The sequence below is a fragment of the Periplaneta americana genome, chromosome 10 (assembly GCF_040183065.1).
Source record: "Periplaneta americana isolate PAMFEO1 chromosome 10, P.americana_PAMFEO1_priV1, whole genome shotgun sequence".
Lineage (NCBI taxonomy): Eukaryota > Metazoa > Arthropoda > Insecta > Blattodea > Blattidae > Periplaneta > Periplaneta americana.
In genome coordinates, this window is record NC_091126.1 from 63,185 (window position 1) to 87,530 (window position 24,346).

The 24,346-nt window shown below is 35.7% G+C and overlaps 1 protein-coding gene across 5 annotated transcripts in view; it reads left to right on the top strand.

Moving 5' to 3' along the window:
- The window catches only part of Zir (dedicator of cytokinesis), a 302,289-nt gene that overhangs the window by 41,561 nt on the left and 236,382 nt on the right, over positions 1–24,346 (top strand). For 4 of the 5 annotated variants that reach the window (XM_069836641.1, XM_069836643.1, XM_069836642.1 and 1 more), the window contains exons 7-12: positions 2,791–3,070; positions 3,672–3,840; positions 7,183–7,376; positions 12,502–12,682; positions 15,953–16,078; positions 16,669–16,807. In XM_069836641.1, coding sequence (XP_069692742.1) covers positions 2,791–3,070; positions 3,672–3,840; positions 7,183–7,376; positions 12,502–12,682; positions 15,953–16,078; positions 16,669–16,807 — 1,089 coding nt within the window. The remainder of the gene's footprint in view (positions 1–2,790; positions 3,071–3,671; positions 3,841–7,182; positions 7,377–12,501; positions 12,683–15,952; positions 16,079–16,668; positions 16,808–24,346) is intronic. The other variant, XM_069836645.1, reaches the window with a different exon arrangement.

Here is a 24,346-nt window from a genome sequence, read left to right on the forward strand (position 1 = left end):
TTCACACGCCAAAGTAGTAGTCACAGAATGAGAGGGACAAATCGACATGGGAGTGCGGCAAGGAGACCCAATCTGACAAGCTTGCTGAAAGAGAGATTCCGAGAAATATGGAATCACAATTAATGGATATAGGCTCACAAACTTATGGTTTTTTGATGATGTGGTACTATTTGCCAATAATGCAAACGAGCTACAACATGTGATCCAAGAACTAAATAACAGCAGCAAAAAAGCCAGCCTATCAATGAACATGAATAAGACAAAAGTAATGACAAATAGCCAAGACATACATACTTACTTACTTACTAGCTTTCAAGGAACCCAGAGGTTCATTGCCGCCCTCACATAAGCCCGCCATTGGTCCCTATCCTGAGCAAGATTAATCCAGTCTCTGTCATATCCCACCTCCCTCAAATCCATTTTAATATTATCTTCCCATCTACGTCTCGGCCTCCCCGAAGGTCTTTTTCCCTCCAGCCTCCCAACTAACACTCTATATGCATTTCTGGATTCGCCCATATGTGCTACATGCCCTGCCCATCTCAAACGTTTGGATTTAATATTCCTAATTGTGTCAGGTGAAGAATACAATGCTTGCAGTTCTGTGTTGTGTAACTTTCTCCTGTAACTTCATACCTCTTAGCCCCAAATATTTTCCTAAGCACCTTAACCTATGTTCCTCTCTCAAAGTGAGAGTCCAAGTTTCACAAGCATAAAGAACAACAGGTAATATAACTGTTTTATAAATTCTAACTTTCAGATTTTTTGACAATAGACTGGATGATAAAAGCTTCTCAGCCGAATAATAACAGTCATTTCCCATATTTATTCTGTGTTTAATTTCCTCCCAAGTATCATTTATATTTGTTACTGTTGCTCCAAGATATTTGAATTTTTCCACCTCTTCAAAGAATAAATTTCCAATTTTTATATTTCCATTTCGTACAATATTCTCGTCACGAGACATAATGATATACTTTGTCTTTTCAAGATTTACTTCCAAACCTATTTCTTTACTTGCTTCAAGTAAAATTCCCGTATTTTCCCTAATCATTTGTAGATTTTCTCCTAACATATTCACGTCATCCGCATAGACAAGCAGTTGATGTAACCCGTTCAATTCCAAATCCTCTCTGTTATCCTGGACTTTCCTAATGGCATACTCTAGAGCAAAGTTAAAAAGTAAAGGTGATAGTGCATCTCCTTGCTTTATCCCACAGTGAATTGGAAACGCATCTGACAGAAACTGACTTATATGGACTCTGCTGTACGTTTCATTGAGACACATTTTAATTAATTGAACTAGTTTCTTGGGAATACCAAATTCAATAAGAATATCATATAAAACTTCTCTGTTAACCGAGTCATATGCCTTTTTGAAATAATAGCCAAGACATACCAATCATAATTGACTCCAAAGTACTACAGTATGTACCAGAATACGTATACCTAGGACAACTGGTAGGAATACAGAACAACATGAACAAAGAACTAAAATGCAGAGTAGTGATAGCATGGAAAGCTTTCTGGACCCTGAAATTCATTCTGTCAGAAAAAAAAAACCAAAGCCGAAAAATCAAGATTAAAACACTAGACTTCTACATCTTCCCATCACTACTATATGGATGCCAAACCTGGAATTGCATTCAAGTTTGTCAAAGAAAGATGGAGAGGAAAGTGTTAGGATTATCCCTTAAAGACAAAGTACCAAACACCAGGATAAGGGAAGTAACCAAATTGGAAGACGTATCCCAACAAGCCACCAACTTGAAATAGAAATGGGGAGGCCACGTGGTGAAGCTCCAGAACACCAGACAGGCGTACATTTCAACAATGTGGACCCCCACACTGGCAAGAGATGACGAGGCAGACAGGAACGAGGGATGGCGCCTTCAAGAAGGAAGCAGGAACACACTGGACTAGGATTGCACGAGACTGCAGCGGCTGGAGAGACATCCGAAGAAGGAGGCAGCAAGTGCTAAACACGATCATCTAGTCCGACTGGGAAGAAGGGAGGAAGTGTGCAGAGTGACGAACATGATCACACAGTGCACGATCGCAAAGAAGTGAAGTGCAGAAGTGAACCAGTGATTGCCCAGAATTGAACGAATCACAACGAAGCTAACCACTTATGCGGACTAGCTCCCCGCATGAGTCTTACCGAGCTACCCCTCACAAGAGGAGACCTTAGCCCTTCAGGGACAATTGGTTATGCGTGCATTCATTCATTCATTCATTCATTCATTCATATTAGCAATTATCAGACTTGATCGTTACATGTTCAGTGATTAGGTGTATAGTGCTTGGAACCGCAAGGAGATCTAACTTATCTTGGGCATTCATCTTTTGTAATTAGTTAACCCTGAACTTAAGTATGTTCTGTTACATCTGACTAGGTAATGTGCCTGAAATATTAAACATTAAATTTTAAATTCTAGGATATCGTTGTTGATTTTATCAAACCTCCAACGTGACAGTACAGAGCATAATTTTTTCAGGAGGAAGGAAAAAGTAATTAAATATCATTAGGCCTGCATGAGAATATTAGATAATTCTGTAGAAAACGTTGACGAATATGATGAACATCAATGATATCATCGAGGATCAGTGTAGGCCTGTTGATGCTTAATTAATTTTTTCTTCCTCCTGAAAAGTATGCTTTGTACTGCCGCATGGGAGGTTTCATAAAATCAACAACGATATGTTGCAATAGTTCGAATTACATTTCACATCATTTTTCCATCTCGAGAATCTGACATAATAGTTTGTACATTTCTTATTGTTCTGCAGGTTAGATTTAGAAGTAGAACCAATATTTGCATCCATGGCACTTTATGATGCAAAAGAAAAGAAGAAACTCTCAGAAAACTTTTACTTTGATATGAATGCAGAAGGATTGAAACGTATGCTAACTTCACATATTCCATGCATTGATACCAGCACATTAAGTCGATCTTGCATTTTTGATATCACTTATCCATCATCTGACATGTTTTTGGTCATTAAATTAGAGAAAGTATTGCAGGGAGACATAAGTGAATGTGCTGAGCCATACATGAAGGATGATAAGGTAAGGATTTATTTCGTGTAATTTGATAATTTGGTTATGAGAGACTCTCACTGCTTGTTTCATTGCTGTCATTTGTTACAAATATGTCCAAACTCGAATACTTTTGTATTACAGTATTACACACTACACTAGATACTGTCATTTAACATGCTAGGAGTATAAATGTATAAATTCTAAACTCACAAAAGTGCAATGTGTGAACTACCTGCTGCTCTTTATTATGCAACCCAGTTACAAGTTGTTTAATTCCCAGGAGCCTAGGTGTCATTCTGAAGATATCTGTACTTGGAATATATGAGGAAGTGTAAATTGTAGGAATTGGTTTTATATGTTGGAGAAAATACAATAGAGGTAGGTCTGTAGAAGTTAGCAGACCATTCACTGTGGTCAGAGCTAACTGCTGAAATGAGACGATTTTATAGATATCGGATTTTTATGACATTAAATTGATTACAGAAAAAGGTGACTGTTTTCTGTGCGATCATTTTGGCAGGTTTAACTGAAAGTCAGTATTTCAAAACACACCATTCCAAGCAATGACAATATAATCTTGTTGTGTGTGTACACAAAAATGGATTTTTGAGTTTGTTTACTTTTGCAGAACCGGGACAAAGTTCGTGCTAATGCAGTGGCTGCATGTGAAAGGCTTGGTAAATACCGGATGCCTTTTGCATGGACTGCAATTTATGTTATGAATATAATTAATGGTGTGAACAGCTTAGAGCGAGATTCTGGTAGTGATAAAGAAAGCACAGGATCCAATAGTTTGGGTGAGTTCAATGTAAAACCTTTTCCATGGTCATCATCCAATTACGTTATGAAGCCAGTGTGTGGTTCTGAAACTTTGGGAGACGTTAAGTCCCAGTATATGATGGAATACTCAAATGTCTCCTCCTAAAGTTTTTAATTTGTTAGTCATGAATCAAGCTACAGGTGACTGTGATTTTCAGCTGTCTTTCTACTCTTGGATATTCATACTCTATTACTTTCGTTCTTTTCTAGCTTTTTTTTTCCTGTTTCATTCTGTTTTTATTTATTCCTCAGTTTAATATTTATTTATGTACGTTATCTTTCTATCTTTTTTTCATGAAATTTTCTCTCAAGTTTCTTGTTATTGTAAACAAAAGAGAATTGCATTATAAAATACTTCTCTTGATTTAGTACTTATGTCCCATATCAATTTTGAGAACATTGCTGATAAATTCTCCTATGTATATAAAGTGTGAGTGGATAAGAAAATCATGCTGATATTTCAGGTATTTAAATTATATTATTTGAGAAATACGTGTACGATTAGTAACAAATACCAGAGATATAAAAAAATTACTGTGCTCTTTAGTATAATAACATGTAATTTTGTAATGTCTTTTATCAATTCAATGTACAAATTTTATGTTTGATTTATAAACAAATGTCAACATTACATTTATGATAATATTTTTAATTTCCACCCACGTACCAAGCACATTAGTCCATACTGGTTATAATGTCCATTAATGTCTACTTCAGTAATTGGTTTCTCATATGCTAATAGTTCGTGAGAAAGTAAACATATCAGTGCTAGCATTTGCTGATGATTTAGTTCTTATAAATCAAAATGATAATGCTCCAAAACATCTGACAATGTTAGTCAAGAACTCACGTGCAAAAATTGGACTGCAGATTAATACTGATAAAAGTAAAGTCATTTCTCTTCACCGTGGTCAACTTTCTTCTCAGCCATTTAAGTTAATAGATGTCTGACTTCTAATGAAAATATCAAATATTTGGGAATCACTTTTCATGATGAAATTAAATTTAATCCTACAGAAATTATTAATAAATTGACAAATAGTCTTAACCACCTTGTGTCGTCTCCTTTGCTCATTCCTGATCAAAAACTAAACATTTTAAACCAATATATTTGGCCTCAGCTTATCTATTCATTTCAGTGTGCATCATAAAAGGATCTTAAATCAAAATTTCTTAATGATATGATCAACTTATTCGTAGTTCTGTCAAGGAAATCATTGGCTTACCGACAGATGTACTGGATGCAATGCTATATGCACCTCGAAATTTGAGAGGACTTGGAATTTTTAAAGCACATTGGTAAGCTTTTCTCCAACATCTTAATGTTTGCAGATTATTAGTTAAAGAAGACAATCCTTATATTAATCAAACTAAGAACCTTCAAGCCGAAATTACTGACAGTCTTCGCCACTTACCAGTTAATGTCAACGATATTGGAACCATTAATCCACGTAACATCCGTAAACAACTTCGTGTCACTTCTTACCATCAGTGGAGAGCATTACCTGGGAAAGGTGAAGGAATTACATTCTACTCTCACTGGAAAAAAGGTAACACCTGGATTAGCAATAAGAAAGGTCTATCTTGTGGCCAATGGACCAAGGCCATTAAAATGAGCACCAATGTTATCGCAGTTAGAGCTCTCCCCAGTAGAAGTCTTAGCAATACCCATTGCAGGAGATGCAATGAGCATGAAACGTTACCCCACGTGCTAGATTTCTGCCCTCAGGGCGAATTGCTGCGAATTGACAGACATAACACAGTCCGCTCAATAATTGCTAACAGATTAAGGGAACATGGTGAATACGAAGTATATGAGGAAGTTCAATGGAAGGATCTACACGGCGTGCTGACATCATAATTGACCGAAATAAAAAAACTGGTCTCATTCTTGACCCAACAGTAAGGTTTGGAAATTAATGAAGATCAACCAAAGCAGTACATGAAGAGAAGCAAGCTATTTACCTTCCATGCTGTGACGATCTCAGTCATAAATATAATATTCAAGATTGGAATGTCATTGGACTTACGTTTGGTGCGCAAGGAATAATTCCCAAATTTACATTGGAGATCCTCAGAAAATTAAAGGTTCCTGAAAAGACTTCAGACAGTTGCATTAACCATTTTAAAATCTTCATTGAATATCATCAGTCACCATCTCTATTCATCTTTATTATATTCAGTGTATATTTATTTTCAATAAATTTTTATCGTTTTGATAGCTACCACATCTTGTCGCAGAATATTATTTGTTTTTTTAATTTCATTATGTATTTTTCTAACATTAATTTACATTTTCTTTTTTGTTCATTTGAAATGATTAGGATGCCGATATTTTAAATCCAAGATTTGGATGGCTATCATTTCGATATACTACTGCAGTGAATATATTTTCGTAAACAAAAATGATAGATTACATGATCTTCGTTATAATTTGGTAGGAGTACTTGTTTCATGAAATTTTGTAGAGCAAACATATTTAAAATATGCTGTGCAGGTTAGAAGTGAAAAATTGTGTTACAAAATTGCTACAGATTTTTCAAAATTGAATTGTAATATATATATTTTTTTTGTTTAACTAGTTACCTATTCACTCACTTGTTTAATTTATTACAGTGTTCATTTACTTATTTGCTTACTCATGTATTCATTCACTTATTCATTTACTTATTCATTCACTTATTCCTTTTCTTCAATATTAATGTGATAGGTTCTCTTATAGGATAAAGTTAACTTTCAATTTGATTTACTTGTGAAACTAGGTGACTGTAGTGAAACACTAACTTCTGGGTGAACATTAAACATTGGACCCATTCACTTGACTCATCTGTGTTACTAAATCATATTAAGATATGTCATTCTAAATACTGTAATTGTGTATGTATTCAGTAAATAACCTTTGAAAATAAATTTTATGAAGGTTTACAGTATGCTAGTAATTTTGTTTTTCACCAACGTGAAATATTTGAAAATGCTGTGAATGTTAATTTTTACTGACAAAATGATTATTTTTCCCTTCTATCTTTACTCCTTTGTAAACAAGTTTCCATCACCTTCTAAAAGGCGTTTTATTTGTAGCACTGTATGTATTTTGATGTGTTTCATAACATTCTAAAATATAATATATTATTCAGGAAAATACTATTATTGTGAAAAAATTAATACACGAGAAGAAAATATAATTCTCCTTTCCAATGTGAGTAGTTTATTATGTTCAAACTTTTCTGCTACTAATAAGTATTTTTACATATTTACATTTTTACAAAATCCTTGTTTCTGATAAAACTAATGATTTATGTGATTTTTCTGAACCTTCATAGATCGCAAATCAAGCAGTAGTAGCTTTGATCAATTTCGGAAGAGAGCAAGTGACATGGGTTCCTTAACACGACGTGGTTCTTTGGAACGACGCAGCAACTCTGAGAAGAGAAGAAGTTGGTCTCCTGAAGATTTTGGTTCAAGTTTGGATACATTCCGTCCAGTTACTCTCACAGTTTCCAGCTTCTTTAAACAGGTGACACTACTAATTATCCAAATATTCTTAGATAATGAAAAAGGAAGCAATTGTAGATTATTGAAAGTGCTATTTGAATTAAATTGAATTGTTTCCTCATTGCCAAGCAAGTTGAATACTCCTTTTCTCTCTCTTTGCACTTGAAGTCAAGGTAGACCATTGTGATCTGTATATTCCACTAACAGTGGAAGAAGAATTTTAATCTAAACCTGTCTTGACTAGAATTTTTATGTACAAGAATATGTTGGGAAACAATTTGTATTTTCCAATGTTGAACATGGTGATAATTTGTTATTATTGTACTGTATCATGAATGTAAAACATCTGAAGTTAGCAATTTCAGGGGCTTGGCTTGGAATGGGTAGGATAAGTTATGCAAGCTTGTACTGTTCATGGTTGTTGCTTCAAGGACTCGGAGTAAAGCTCATTGTATGCCTGAAAGAAAAGAAGTAAGTTATGGGTGCAGAGCTGTAATTTCCGTTGTCAGTTCAGTAACATGTAAACAATGTACAGTAAACGAAAGTTACATTAAATACATTAAATTATTATTACAACGAAATATAAAAAAGGATCGTCTATGTAAAATTTGAATTGTAAGTTGTGTTAAGAATATAGCTTGTTTTGCAGGTACATCTTTCTTAAATCCACTAATTCTTTCAGTGCACATGTTAAACCAATATTGTGGAGGTAAAAACTAACAACTCGTGTGCAAACACACGCATACTGGTAGCCGGCAAGGCTTATTTTTCTTTCCACTATGAATTACTGGCACTATAGTCCCAATTGTCCACACCAGAGGGTTGCAATGGCAGTCTGAGTAAGATATACAACATTGTTATATCTTATCATAAACATTGTTCCAGTCTGTAGTGCACACATTACTGTGATGGTAGAGGAGGTTAGAATGAAATATTGTGATGCATGGATTTTCGATGACTGGACCTAGAATGGTTCTTTTCATTTTGGCCCATTGCGTACTATATATGACGATTGTCCAAGTCTACAGGTGAAACTGATGCTAACAGGTGAGTCATCCTGCCAAGTCACATCCTAAGATGAGTAGCCTGATAAACCCCAACCTGTACAACTGCAGATGTTAGGTGAAATGAGGGGAAGGTGAAGTATAGAGGAAAATGGGAGTATCCCGAGAGAAGTCTGATTTTTCCACCACAAGTTCCACCAGGGATCGAACTAGGGTTGTCTGGATGGAAGACCAGTGCGCTAGTGCTTGTCCGGAGTCCTACCACCCAGCAAGCAGGATTACTGGTTTGCCATTTGTCAATTCTGTATTAAAGGCTGGTCGCATAAAGATAACTATTACAAGTCTTTCTATACCAGTACTATTTTCTTTATATAACACAAAGAATACATTGTTTGTCAAACAGTGGCAGAATTTATTCCAGGAACGTTTATTCCTTACTTCAAAATGGCCTCCTCTGACCTAAACATCTACAGACAGTTGATGGTCTCATTTTTTCAATAATCCCAGTACTGAGGATCTCGCATTTACTTTGACATGGCCCTCAAAGGCCTTAAATATGGGAATTGCAGTGGCCAAGCAGGCAGGTCTTCTTCTCCCAATCCAGGTAATAGTCACATCTCCAAGAAAATGTGCTTGAGCACAATCATGTTGCCACCACATGTATTGACTAAAATTTCTGATATACAAAGTTGTAGTAGATTCGCCCAGTCAAATGAATAGGCTGTACGAAGTGATCTTGGACTTTTCCAGTCCACAAGTTGGCGGCAAAATGCTGTTGATTGCCATTGACAAACTGTGTACGAGAATTTTGGTCCTACCACACATGAATATTGTGAATGTTAAAATTGGCGTCTCTTTGTGAAACATGCTTCATCAGTAAACAATGCACAGTAAAACCTCCCTAAAAGGAAAAGCGATCGCGATCCTTCCAGAATTTTTTTTTTTTTTTCCATTTTCACGGGTTTTCGTTTTACAAAGGGTTGAATTTTGGCAAAAGTAAGAATAGACTACTGCAATATGCACACTGTAGGAAGAACACAATGAAGAAATAATTTGAAATAAAAGTTACTACAAATACATGCAAAATGAATTTTATTTTCATAATTATTAACTTACGTAATTGCAGCCTCTCTCTCCCTCTCTCTGCGCCCTAGTTTCTTGGCCCCCACATTTCTTTTAAAATGCATTGCCGCGACTTTTTTTGAAGGGAACGTTATAGGATTTCCTTCTCATCCTGCATCAATTCAGAGTGTAAATTGCGCCCTGATCCATCAGTTGTGTAACTGAAGTTGTGTTTGGTGGAAAATAGATTAACTTCACGTTAGACAAATCAATCCTTGGATGGCAGGTAGCATTGTCTAAAAACAGTATGACCTTACGACCTTGACGTTTCATTGCTCCATTAAAATTATGGAGCCACTCTTCCGTGGTAGAACTGGTCATCTAGGCTTTTGTATTAAATCGTACAGTTTTACTTTATTCGCACTGTTATGTAACACTGTATTGGCATATTAACACAAAACTCAGAATAAATAAACGGAAATATGAAACTAAATTGACACTACAATACAGTTATTCACAGTTTTATTGTACTCGCACTGTCCTTTATCACTGTATTGGTTTGTTAGCACAAAATTCAGAATAAATGAAAGAAAATGCAAGAGGGTTGGAAGAAGTAACGGTACTGGAGGTCAGTAACCTGCCCAGGTTCTTGACAATAAGCACAGAATAGTGACATGGTTAGAGAAGCTTCACCTCCAACACTTGACAAAGAATAGCAAAAGTCTTCCAGATCATTGCATGAAAAGCCACACAAAAAAAATTATACCATACTTCGTATAGTATTATCGCAAAATTAAAAATGGTTTGATAGAATTTAGCAAGAGTTACACTTAAAATTATCTGTTTTAATCAGGTTTATTAATGGTGCCCAGAAATGATTCCGTTTTCGCATTAGGCATTTTTCCATTTTAAAGTATTATTTTACATAGGAAATCATTCCGTTCCAAAATTTATTTTTCGTTTGTGCATGTTTCCTTTTTATAGAGGGTACGTTTTAGCAAGGTTTTACTGTAGTACTTGTAAACTGAGGTTCCACAATAATTCACAGAAGTTCATGCGAGGATGATAGTCAGTTGGACCTTTTGCTGGTGAAATGACTTGCAATGGATGAGGAGCAGGGGCTGCTATCACATATCACTCATTTTTATTCAGTAACCTGCTCTTATAAATGTGATGAAGTTAATACAGAACTATATGACAGTGAATAAGCAGAAAGTAAATATTGCACAGTATTATATTTAACGTATTTGTGTAATACCTTGACCCCATTAATTTTAACTTGGTATTATGCCTATATTTTTTGAATGCGTAATAGCACCACATCTTTCTTCATTGTCCACATATGTGAGCCTATCAGGTCACGAAATTATTTAAGAAACAATCTTTGAGACAGGATTAAATGGATTAACTCTCCTACATTTGTATAGAAACATAACTCCATCAGTTGACTCCATTTTAGACAACATGGCACAGAAAAAACGAACAATTTGCATTAGCTTGAGTTAATCAAAATGTCGTAGTCATTATGTCGTGATTTCTATGGAATCAGTACTTGTAATAATTTTCTTGTTTGATTTATTTACTAAGGATATTCTCACAAAGGAGATCATTAAAAGTAAGTGATAGTATTTCATATTGAATAAAGTTAACATACTAACATAGGCACAATCTTACCCATGCAGTAGTGGGCTCATGCAATTGTTGTAGGCAGGGATTTTTTGTGGCTATAACAGTGGGGAATGCCAAAAATTACGTGCAAGAAATTCTGTTAAACTATTGAATAGCTAAATGCATAAATGTGACACAGTTCAAAATATATGAACATGTCAGTCATGTTCCTGCATTTAGCAATTCAATTTAATTTTCAACTCTTCTTGCAATATTGACTTTTATAAGGTGGGAACAGCGTATACGTCATTTAAAAATGATTATGTTACTAGGGGAAAAATTAAAAAAAGAAAGTCATTGTGAAGAACAAAAGTTCTGATTGCGCCTCTGGTTGTCCTGTTACCAGTTAATGTTGATGAATTCTGCTGAATGTGGTATGAACTGGGTGATGACTTATTGGATAGCATTGTCAGTAAATCTGCTTAGCTTCTCTGTGACTACATTCAGCTGTCCCTTACACAAGTTCTGATAATGTGTACGTAAACTTAAGTTTCAACAAAGGCAAAGTGACGTAAATGTACATGATATGTCACCTTGCTAGTGAAACAATATGTTTCTGGACGTAGTTTCCTCAAGACAAGTTGTTCCTTTATCACTAGAAGTTTGTAAACATTCTATTTAAGAACTGCAAATGCTATGTAGCATTAGTGGAAAAGTGTAACATGGCTCTGATATTCATTTTTAATTCTGAAATAACAGAAATGGAAAGATCTTGACCTCGCCTCTTATTTTATTGATAGATTTATGTAGTATTGTCCATTTCTGCTGTGCAATCAGGCCCCTAGCAGTTACAGCTCAGATTTACAAAGAACAAATCAAACTGCTCAGATCAACAGTTCAGTTTAAAGCTACAGGATCACTATTAAACAAGCAGTTAAATATAATTTGTGATTCATTTACAGAGGAAAACCTTTCCTTATTTTGAAAGTTAACACTTCGTCACTAGTGTAGGTCTCATTACACTTCAAGCTCACACCTCATGCTTTACGCTAATGTATTGTATGTCCCTGTTTGTTGAGAAAGCTGGGAGAGACATTTTCACGGCAATTCTTCTAATTGAATACGGATATTACCGACTTATTCCTCTTTTAAAATGTGGCGTTTTCGAATTTATTTTTGTTCAGTACCAGTCCTGTACTGTTCTATGACCTGTCAGATTCTTAGGTGCATTAACTCAGGAAAAATTCTCAAAATATTTTGTATAGCACTGAAAAACTGATTCATTCCTTTTTATAAATGAAAATTCTTTGTTCTTTTGTAAACATATTGGGTATGATCTGAATACACATGCTTATCAATGACTCAGAAGGGGACTTGCCTCTATAGCATGCAGTGGTGCAAAGCAAATGGATTACACTATATGAATGAATCTTTATAATTTAGAAAAATATAAATGTTTTATTTTAAATTCAGGAAAGTGATCGCTTGAGAGACGAAGACCTTTATAAATTTTTACAAGACTTGAAGCGACCATGTTCAGTAATGAAGAAACTGAAGTGTATTCCTGGTACACTGAAACTTGATATTTCACCATGTCCAGATGAACTTAAATATTGTCTTACGCCAGAATTGGTTCGTCTTCAACCATATCCAGGTAAAAACAGTTTATATATATTTGTTAAGTTTTCAATGTTACGTAGTTTCTTTAGGAGAGGTTATTAATATAATTAAACCAAACATTTACTTGAATTTAAATATTATAACATTATTTTCTAAACTTGTTATTTGGATGTCTATTAACAGCAATTAGACATATGCAAGAAAATTCTTTTAGTTTATGGTCAGATTTGTAGGGAAACTGGTTTGGGGCAGCTTTTAACGTATTGTTGAAATTTGGACGAGAATTTCGAAAAAAAAAATCATTACATGCTGTATGAGATTAAAGAGGATTCCAAGAGAAAGAAAATTTTTCCTGCAACACAGCAATGCAAGGTCACACAGAAGGTTAATATCATTATCCATCACACAATCCGCACTTGACCCACTGTAACCTTCATGAATATCACTATGCCTCTGGTGAATAAATTCAGAAGGCTGTGAGGATTTGGTTGCAAACTTCTACTGTGATGGCTTCACAAAACATGTTAATGTTGACAGATTTGTGTGACTATGTTGGAAAATGAATAGAATTAGTTAAGTGAATTATTTTATTGTTACATTTATTAAAATATACATTCAACCAGAAACTTGGTTTTGGCATATCACAAGACTAGATCAGTGTCAAAATCTTTTCATAAGTCAATATACAAGAGTATGTTCACACCATTTGAATGGTGTTATTAACGAAATAACTTTTAGGTAATATTTGTTGTGTATAAGAAAGCTTTGATGTTAGTCTGTTGTTTGTGAACTATTTTTCAGAATATTGCCATTTAACTTATCACAATTCCAAGTGTAGAAAATTGCTATGTTGTGTTATATCCTGAGACTGCCATCACTGTGAATGCAATGGTGTGTCGATTCTTGAATAGGGTAAACTGCTTAAAGGCTTCAACACACAGACACTCTGACACAGGATTCTGAGGGTTGCAATGTTATCGCAGTCTGTACTTAAGTCTACTGAGTGAGTGCGGTAGACCTCCTTGTATCGTGGTGGTAAATAGTCATGATCCATCTTTGGAGGAAGAAATTTTAGCTTTTGGCAGTCTCTCTTGATAAAGATGAAAGTGAGTCCAAGTAAGTATTTTACTTATACTAAATCTGCAGAGTTCTTTTCCTTAATAGATTCAGAATGAAATACCTGGTATATGTCATTCTGAATCTACTGAGGGCAAGAACTTTGCGAATTTAATGTAAGTAAAATACTTAATTGGATTCACTTTCGCCTTCTTCAAGAATGGCTATCAAATCTAAAACTTCTTCCTTCAAAGATGAGTCCTTGACTATTTACCGCTGTAATACAGCATGGTCTACTGAACTCACCAAAGTATCAAGGCATCATTCCAATTGTGATAATAACGCGTTCTTTGGAATCCCGCGCCAGTGTAGGGGCTTTCATTTAGATATTGTTGCATACCGTTCTGAACTCATCAGGTCTGTGTGGGGAAGCCTTTAAACTGAGGTCTTTATCATTATAATCTAAAATAATGAGTATTCGTTTGGGTTTATGACTGATATGAGTCGTGTGTGTCTGTGTACTGGTATATGTATGCAGGGTGTAACAAAAAGTGTGTCAAAACTTTATAGAAACATTCCTTACATGTAGAGGATGAAAATATGTTATATCGACATGGGTCCCGAAACGCTTTTCTCCTTGTTAGATCTCTTTTTCTACAAACATTGTTAGCTAGTTAATGTGCTGTCGTGTAATAACTCCATACCAGAACAGTGTGTTTGCCACCATCTTTCTGTGCTCAGTATTATGTATTACTTCTCTCTCTATTAACTCCTGTCCTAGACCCCTTTTGCATGATTTTGATAATTCCTACTAACCATGTCTTCCCAGGTTTCACTGTTTTTTGTTTTCTATTAGTAACCATTCAAGCAAGCTTCTTGTCAAGCTGCCTTCTGTTATTCTTTTCACATGATGGCTTTTTATTTGGACAGAAATTAACTACAATAATCCCATTATTTGAATTTCCTTTCTAGAATGGATGAATTATTACAGAATACTTGGATTTGTCTCATTCTCCTCCATGGCTACTAGTAAAGACTGTGTTTTATGGACCAACTGTGACTGCATTAATTACGACTGCAACTGCAACAATGAATTTGTGTATGGCTGCATAATAAGTACAGTTCTCTTTATTTAATGGGATTTGTAATGAACTGAAATGAGTACTTCGACTGCATTTTTGAGTTAGAAACAAATTGAGTTTGTAGCCTGATATAGAGCACTTCTGAGTATATGAGTCCATTTTGAACTCAGTTGTGATCGGAGATTAACTTAACGTCTTTCTTTTTCAAAGCTTCCGATTTATGAAATAGATAAAAGAAACTGATCAAATGGAAAAAATATGAATAAGTTCAAGGGAAAAATTGTTCCGGGACTGGGTATCGATCCCGGGACCTCTGGTTGAACGTGCCAGCGCTCTACCAACTCAGCTACCCGGGAACTCCACCCGACACCGTCTCAACTTTTCCCTTTATATCCACACAACTCGCGTGGGCTGACAAAACGCCAGAGACCCACATCGAGTGCACACAATCTCTGTGTGACTTGGAATTGTGGTTTTCTGTTAATGTACACAGTAACGTATATATTATGCAAATCTAGTCTTTCAGGTGAAGCTCCCCGTAAAGCAGATTTGAATAAGTTCAAGGGAAAAATTGTTCCGGGGCCGGGTATCGATCCCGCGACCTCTGGTTGAACGTACCAGCGCTCTACCAACTCAGCTACCCGGGAACTCCACCCGACACCATCTCGACTTTTCCCTTTATATCCACACAACTCGCGTGGGCTGACGAAACGCCAGAGACCCACATCGAGTGCACACAATCTCTGTGTGACTTGGAATTGTGGTTTTCTGTTAATGTACACAGTAACTGTGTACATTAACAGAGTGTCGGGTGGAGTTCCCGGGTAGCTGAGTTGGTAGAGTGCTGGTACGTTCAACCAGAGGTCCCGGGATCGATACCCGGCCCCGGAACAATTTTTCCCTTGAACTTATTCAAATCTGCTTTACGGGGAGCTTCACCTGAAAGACTAGATTTGCATAGTGGAAAAAATATATCTGAGAGAAAGTGATATCTTGTAAAATGCTGAAATTGTACACTTGTTGAACAACAAGAAATAATATTGAAAGTAGAATAAATGTGTTTAATTATATAAAATCTTGCGAAAGCTGTTACGACAATCATTATGATGATAATTTATATACCATTGAGTAAATTATACTGTATATTGTTTGTTGATCAATTTCAGATGAAAAAGGCCGGCCAACAAAAGAAGTGCTGGAATTTGCTTCAAGGGAAGTGTTTGTACCACATTACTTATACAGGAATTTGCTGTATGTATATCCAAAGGAAGTGAATTTTGCTAGTCGTGCAGGTAAGTAATTAGTGTTAGTATTGAGAAGAGATGTAGTGTGGTCACTTTCCACTGCTATGAACGAAAGTTACATGGAGTTAGTCGTACTTTTATTCGTCTGAAGACGAGATATTGAGCAAAATGTCCTTTTATCAAAACATAGTATGGCAGTGAATATGAAATTTTCTGTATTTTTCCGTAGTAAAAGTAATTTAATTCAGTTAATTTAACTGGCTAATACTCTGACTTAGTTGTTTCCTTATCACTAGGTTTACCTGCACCAAATCTTGTAAACTGTACTGAAAAAGTCAAATTTTTGATTATGATTTTACTTTTTTTATTTCTAAACCATATATCTTTTTAAGTTTCCAGATTACAGACATTATTATAAAAATGTAGAAACACTGGACAGTATTCAAAATAACACAGAATAATCTCGAAAACAGGAAACCTCTTTAATGGCTTTGAACTGTGACTGAGCCAGAGAAGGGACGAGACATAACATTGTATTGGTTACTGCAGAACATTTGGATGTATCTTAGATTGTATGAGAAAATACAATTTCTTGTAAGACAGGTCATTACATACTTTGTTTTTTATGTGTCATGAAGGTTCTGCTAGAAATATTGCTGTGAAAGTACAATTGATGTGTGGAGAAGAAGAGACTCATGCCCTTCCAGTTATTTTTGGAAAGTCTTCATGCTCAGAATATACAACTGAAGCATATACAACAGTCAGTTACCATAATAAGTAAGTTATGCTATAGTAGTGGTAGTGGTAGTGGTCGTGGTGGTGGTGGCAGCAGCAGATGTTTCCTGAAATGTTTATGTCCAGGGATGATTGCAACTGCTCTCTTCAGTTTCTTCCTACTTAAGTGTAGGAAAAATCTGACCCTTGACTAAATCTTTGCCAAGAGATTGACCAGGATAAGCCAACCATTTTCTTTGATGTTTATTTCTGGCCCATGTTTTTACTGCGGTTGTTACAGTTGATTTGCTGATTCTGCAGATTGGTTCTGGCCCAGCATAGCTATTTGCACCTTTCTTGGCCAGTTTGTCCACTTCATTTCCTTCAATACCCTGATGTACTGGCACCCATCGTAATTCTACGAAGTTATTCTGTGACAGTACTAGAAGGATCTGAAGGCATTCCCACACATACTTTGATTTAAATTAGTGGGAGCCAAGTGCTTTTAGGGCAACTTGGCTGTCTGTAAAGATGAGAATATGTTTGTTTTTATATTCTTTCTCAACTCCTTTTTGAGCGCTGGTCAGGATAGCAAATATCTCTGCTGGAAAGCAATACAATATATTCCAAGACTAATACTAAGTTTGTGTTATGCCCATTTCTGACACCAATTTTTGTTATACTAATTCTGACACCAGTATTTATTATACCATATCTGACACCAGTAATTTGTCGTGCCACTTGCCACGACAAGGGCCGATGGCTTATCTTTGAGATAATCGCGAGTTATAATCTCTATCAAGATAACACAAACGAATCAGACACTGCGTTATACTTCCAAACTCTCTAATATGATTTATAAACTGTACTTGCTTATGGATAGGAGGGATTCCAACTTGGAATGTGATCTCAGGCTTTCGAAATAATCACAAGTGTAGAAATTCACTATTACTAAGTTTATTAACAAGATATCAATTTACTACAGACAAATTATTAAATATTGAGATTGAATGATTTAGAAAGTATGAAAATTTCTGTTAATTCTAAAGTACCAAGATGAACTAGTTAAATGAAAAGTCTAAAGATTGAACTGATGATTTTACTTACAGTTGATTGTAGGGCGAATCCTGGTGCTGTTCACAGTTGATGCCATTTTCGGAATTTCTTCCTGGACATCGGGAAGTTACGACCGCTACTGCATGACCGCTGTCTTGATCAATAACTAATGACTGCATTTTGGACGTTTCATGTCCATTTATAAATTCTGGAACCGCATCCTTTGTGACGTAACAGAGTGATGCTATTTTACCCGCGAATCTCCTGAAAAGACGGTATATTGCATTCACTAAACACCATGCTTCTGATTCTTAACCATTATTTCAAATCGGCTTTTCCGGTCGTCACTTAGAACAATACAGATTTAAGGAACTCTCACGACTGAATCTCTGTTTCTGATTTACCAGTAACCAATAGAAATTGATGTCTCGCGAGAGACGCTGCATAATATATGTAGGCTATCTTTCGTTATATGTCAGCTGTTACTAAGACTGAGTTCGTGCTACGAGTAAAATGCAAGCGTACACATTTCTGCATGTTCAAGGACTGGACTATGCTGAGTTAGCTAAGCTGTACTCTGTAATCTGTTGAAACAGGAAGCAATCTCTATCGTATGTCAGAGGATGTCTGAATGCTTTAACAAGTACGGTTTCATTACTTTAAAATAAAGTGAAACTATATTGCTTATGGTTATAACAAAGTTATGATTGCTTATCATAATCCCTAGGCACAACATTTGTCTTGGGGCATGTACTGTATATCCCTGCTCCTGACTGGGTTCCTGCACGCGAGCCATCTGTATACCAAATAAGGCTGCTCGGACCCTTCTCAGTTTCTGCTTATCTGATCGGGATCCTAAATGAATCCCGAATGATCAGTCAAAGCAGTAGGCCTACTGTGTTGTCATGAGATCTGATCTCATTTTTTTCAGCACAGCATCTCGGATGAGGGAGTGGGCCCCTTCTCCAGTTGTCTGTGTTAAGTAGTCTATATGCTGCCAGTCTAGCTTCCGCTTTGAAAAGTATCTCTAGCAGTGGTAGGTTAAACAGAATTCCGAATACAAATGCACCTGTGGGAGTGCTTTTAAAAGCTCCTGTAGTGCATAAGCAGGCATCTTTGTATACTTGCCAGTTTTGTAACTATTATGCTTTGTAAAACTTTCGGCCACCATACTAGTGCTTCAAAGGCAATCTGTATATAGGCAGTGGGAAATCTGTGGGAATTCCAATAAAGCGTCTGCATGTCACAAGTGACCATTTTGGTTTACGGATGCTATTGTTTATGTGTTTGTTCCAGGTCCACCTAGAATCTAGTGTAATCCCCAGATGTTTAGTGGATTCTGAAGCTCTCACATTAGTACCTCCCAAACTTAAGCTACCAAATTTGCTTAGGTTTCTCTTTCTTGTAAATGGAACAACTGTTTTTGAGAGATTGATTTTAAGGTCTTTGCTCATGCACTAGTTGTTAATTATTTTCAGTCCACTATGTCTGAGAGTGTATTAGGAAATTTTCCCATAATAAGAAGGGCTATATCATCTGCATAACTTTACAGATAATATCCCTTCCTGTTCATGTCTGTGAGAAGACCACCAACCACAAGACTCGATAACAAGGAAGATAAAATTCCTCCCTGTGGACAGCCTTTGTTGGCAATGATTTCTCTTGTTTCTCCTAGGTGTTTTCCTTAAATATATCTGTTATGTAGCACGCAACTGATCCGTCTACATATAGTATTTCCTACACCTCTATTGTGTACAGTTCTAATCATAGATCTGTAAGAAGTGTTATCAAATTTTCCCTCTATATATAAAAATGCTGCTAGAGTAATTTCCTTCCTTGCCATGGCATCCTTGATTCTAACCAAAATATTATGTAATGCTGATTTACAGGATTTACCAGGTTGGTAAGCATGTTAATTTTGGTGAAAAAGTGTTCCCAACAACACTATACTCCGAATATGCCTTTCTATTAATCTTTCCATTGTTTCTAACAGGAATTATTATAGAGAGGTAGATCTAAATGCCTTAGCATCGGTTTGATTTGTTCTGCTAAGTCTCTAGGTTTGTGGGACATAGCCAAAGGTTAGGCTTGCCCCTGAAGAGATGTTATAATATAATACGAGATGTGATCGGGAAGTTTTAAGACAAGAACTGCCACTGCTCAATAGGAGGGGCTAGGTTTTCCCCGCGAGTGTGAAAGAAAAAACTTGTTTTGTTCTTGAAATGTCCTGAACGATATCTTTGTTTGGTAGAGAGTGGCAGCCTGGTGTTTTCGGTTCTCAGTGGGTTTTATCGATTTTGCAAATGGATGAAAAAACGGAACAACGAATTTGTGTCAAATTTTGTTTTAAAACCAGGAAATCAGCTTCGGAGACTTATGAACTCTTAAAACAGCTTTCGGGGATAAATGTCTGAGCTGGTCAAATGTTTTTATTAGGTTCAACAGATTCAAAGATGGTCGCGAATCAATCGAAGATGGTCCCCCTCCCACCCCATCTGGCTGGCCTTACACTTCAGAAACCAATGAAAACCTTGCGAAATTTCGCGATTTAGTGTGCTTTGACCGTCTACTTAAAATTAGGGAAGTGGCTGATGAACTGAATTTAAGTTTCTATGTGGTTCAGTCAATTTTAACCGAAGATTTGAACATGTGTCGAGTGTCCACAAAATTAATTCCGAAATTGTTGTGAGATGAGCAGAAACAATGCTGACTTCAAGTGTCCTAAGAACTGATTATTCGGGCCGAAAATGACCCAGATTTGTTAAATAGGGTAATTACAGGCAAGAAATCATGGGTTTATGGGTATGACCCAGAAACAAAGGCACAATCATTGCAGTGGAAGAGTCCAGGCTCACTGTGACCGAAAAAATCGTGACTAAGTTTGTTCAATGTGAAGACAATTTTGCTGTTTTTTTTTTTTTTTTTTTTTCGATTCTACGAGTATTGTGCATCACGAATTGCCCCTAGAAGGCAGACAGTCAACTAGGAATACTATGAAAGTGTCCTTGAGCATTTTCGCGAAAATGTGCGGAAAACTAGACCTGCATTCTGGTGAGACAAGAATTGAGTCCTCCACCATGACAACATACTGGCTCATTGTGCGTTCTCAATCAGGGAATTTTTGGCCAAATTCCAAATTCCTGTGTTTTAACACCCTACCTATACCCCTGACATAGCCCGTGCCGACTTCTACCTGTTTCATAAATTGAAATTTTCGCTGAAAGGGAACTGATTTGACTCAATTGAAGAGATGCAGGCAAATACAGAGAGGCTTCTTAACACCCTAAAAGAAGGAAAATTTCCAGGAATGCTTCCAAAAGTGGAAACACTGTTGGAGTCGATGTGTTCAGTCAGAAGAGGCCTACTTTGAAGGATATCCATCACAATAGCCTGGTACTACTGTCATTTTCAAATTACAAGCCCAGTCTTAAAACTTTACAATCACACGTCATATAGAGGGTTTCACGCCCTTTCTGTAAGAAAAGTGGAAAGGTGCTGTCACCTCCAGGTGATTTATATGGGCTACATTTATTTATTGTTCATTTAATCTTTGTTACTGTGTCAGTATCTTTTGCCAGTCTCCAGTCTTCTGAAGATGGGCTGAGCCTAGTGTTTTTTCTTCATTATGACTGGAGCGCTCGCGCATATTGTCAGGAAAGTGCACATTAAGTAAAAGATTGAGTGTTTCTTTTGGTGGGCTTGTGTATTCTCATGTAAGTTTAGTTATGGATCCTATAGGATTTATTCTGTCATTATCCATTATTCTTTGGATTCTAGTTGCTTCTCTCAGGCTATTAATTTCCTGACAGAAGTTTTCCCAAGAATTTTGTTTGACTTTACATATTGCTATAGAGTCATTCCACGTCAAATCGCACAAAATTATACAAATTTTGACCTTCATATTTCTGATTGCGTTTATATTTTTTTTGCTAACTCTATGGGTCTAATAAACCAACAAGTCTATTTTTATTTCCTCCTAAGTCCACATGTTTTTAAAATATTACATGTTAAAATTCATTAAAAATGTCGCACAATGCAACATTTAAAGCGTCATATTTCTGACGATATTGACGTTAAAATTTATTGAAATATGCATTTAAAAGCTTAAAGTACTGTCTTTTATTAATTATTTACTAACTAATTTTAATATAATTATTACAAATATTTTTTTATAATTCAATTTTTAAAACATATATATCAATGTGAAATAGCCCTATTAAAAATCTAAAAAAATGCCTACTAGGTGCACTGGAGTATTCTTAATAACTCCAGAAAAAATCAGAATGGGATCTCCAATAGGTTAATGGAAATTTAATTACTTATGACAGAATGTGTAGCGGTCGGCGCAGCAGCAGTGGACGGGAAGAGTTAAAGCGCTCTGGGAGGTTTATCGGCGCTGGATGATTGACTGAACGTTGCAACATTACATCCAGTACGGATCAAGTCACTCGAGGAAACACTGCTAATTTACTTATTATGATATCTTCAAATAATTGTACCTTATGCTTTTTAAATGTTTCTTTTCATTCACGCTTTAAATTTTCATTCGCCTATCTTCTTTCTTGAAAGAAAATTGTTTTACTAAATCTTCAGTTTTTGACGACGGAATGAAAGAATGTAATTTTAATGTACCAGTTATTGGTTTTAGATTATGGTATCTGGCCTACAAATTTTCAGTGTGTTTTTTGTGCTTATTGAATGGACAAAATATAAATGACACGTTAGAAATGTTTTTTGTGACCAATCAAACAGTTTTTTTTTTGTGTTGTTATAGGATCTTGTATAGGCTAACTCTCGTTGCAAGTCTTTTAATAGTATCTCCAATGCCATCACATGGACCTTTACCATGCGACGTTGCAAAGAAGTGTCATTCAGCACTAATTCCATAATCGTCTTCATGTAAGCAATTATTTTTAAAATTATTTTATTTTTTATTGTGAACTTGATCCACTGGAAAAGTAGATGATTTTTTTCATATCGTTGAATTCTTGCTTTAACAAATTGATTGCTTCGGATTGAAAAAAGTTAAAGGGATCGGTGTCATGTTTCATGGTTTCTGAGATGACAATACTTTTGTAACGAATTCCTGTATCTCCTTTGAAATATACTACGAAAGATTTTATTTATTTATTTAAATATACAGAATAAAGAATAAAATTACAAACAAGACAAATAGAAATAAAATAATACAATCAATATAAAAAAAAGGAGATACAGTAGTATTAACAAAATTTGAGACCGAATGAGCAGCGCTCGTGTTCGGTCGCAGTTCAGATATAATATTAATAGGCCTATAAGAGAATATAAAATAAAATAAAGTAGGAAGTAAAATTAAAATTGTATTTTATTGTGGCTTGGCATATGTTCCAATGCACACCTTGTATTGAATCTTGTATTACAAATGAATAATTTTCAGAAAAGTCTGCAATAACTATGTAATTTTCAGATTGTACATTTCTTTGCATTCCGTCAAAAATAAAATATGGCTGACTTTTGAAGGGATGACGATGCATCTTCTACATGAAAAACTTTACATGCTAGGGAGCCTTTACTTTTTGAAACTTTTCACGGGGGTATCGTTTTTGTTGTCGCTTTCTTTTCTTGATAGCGGATTCTATTGACATCAAACTCTTGTTTAATTCCTCAATATTAGTGATTTCTAGCACTGTATCCACAGAACTGCTAGAAGAAGAACTGGGATAATCACTTTCTCTGTCCGCACTTTCATTTGATTCATGTTTATTAATATCACAAGAACTACCGGCTTCACATATAATTTCACCTGACCTATGTGGAAATTGATTGATTTTTACGGAACGAATCACATATTTGCACATTCAAAGACTCCTTTAAATTGAGCTTTATCAATAAGTCGCGACTTACGCGTCTTAGTGTACTTTTCTAAAAAAAGTGTGATTAGGAAGGTAAATGGATTTAAACACTTGTTATATATTACGCGATCTTTACCATCACTCATGTTGTATAGAAGTCAAGTCACTGCGTGAAATTCAAACCCAAACTGATAATTTCTCTCTTCTATCTTTTGTCTCCTGCCATCTGTTTACTGCCATAAAGTTTACTGCCTTACCCAGCCTTGCTATCAACAAACACTTGGCTATAAGTATTACAGTATAAACATACAGCACTGTGAAGGGTTTCCCCTGACTGAGCTGACAATAATAAAATAATTTTAGATAAGATATTTACTGTTCCTCAAGGTATGAATCATTTGATGATTAGTATGGTGACATCAGATGCAACGGGGAATTTCGTAAAAACGTTCCACGGGCAGCCTTCTAGCCTATGGCTGCAAGCAGTTCATTAGCTGGGCATCGCGAGCGCGTGCATGCCTCCGGAAAATAAATTGTTACAAATGTATGAGTGCCGATCCCACATTTATAAATGTAGTAGTTTACAGATAATACATCAGCGAACAAGTCTATATTTTTTTCAGATTTTTAACTTGGCTATTTAATATAGTAATTTTGCTTTGAAAAAGAAATTATTAAAAAAAATAGGCCAAATTTTAAATGTGTTTGTGATAGG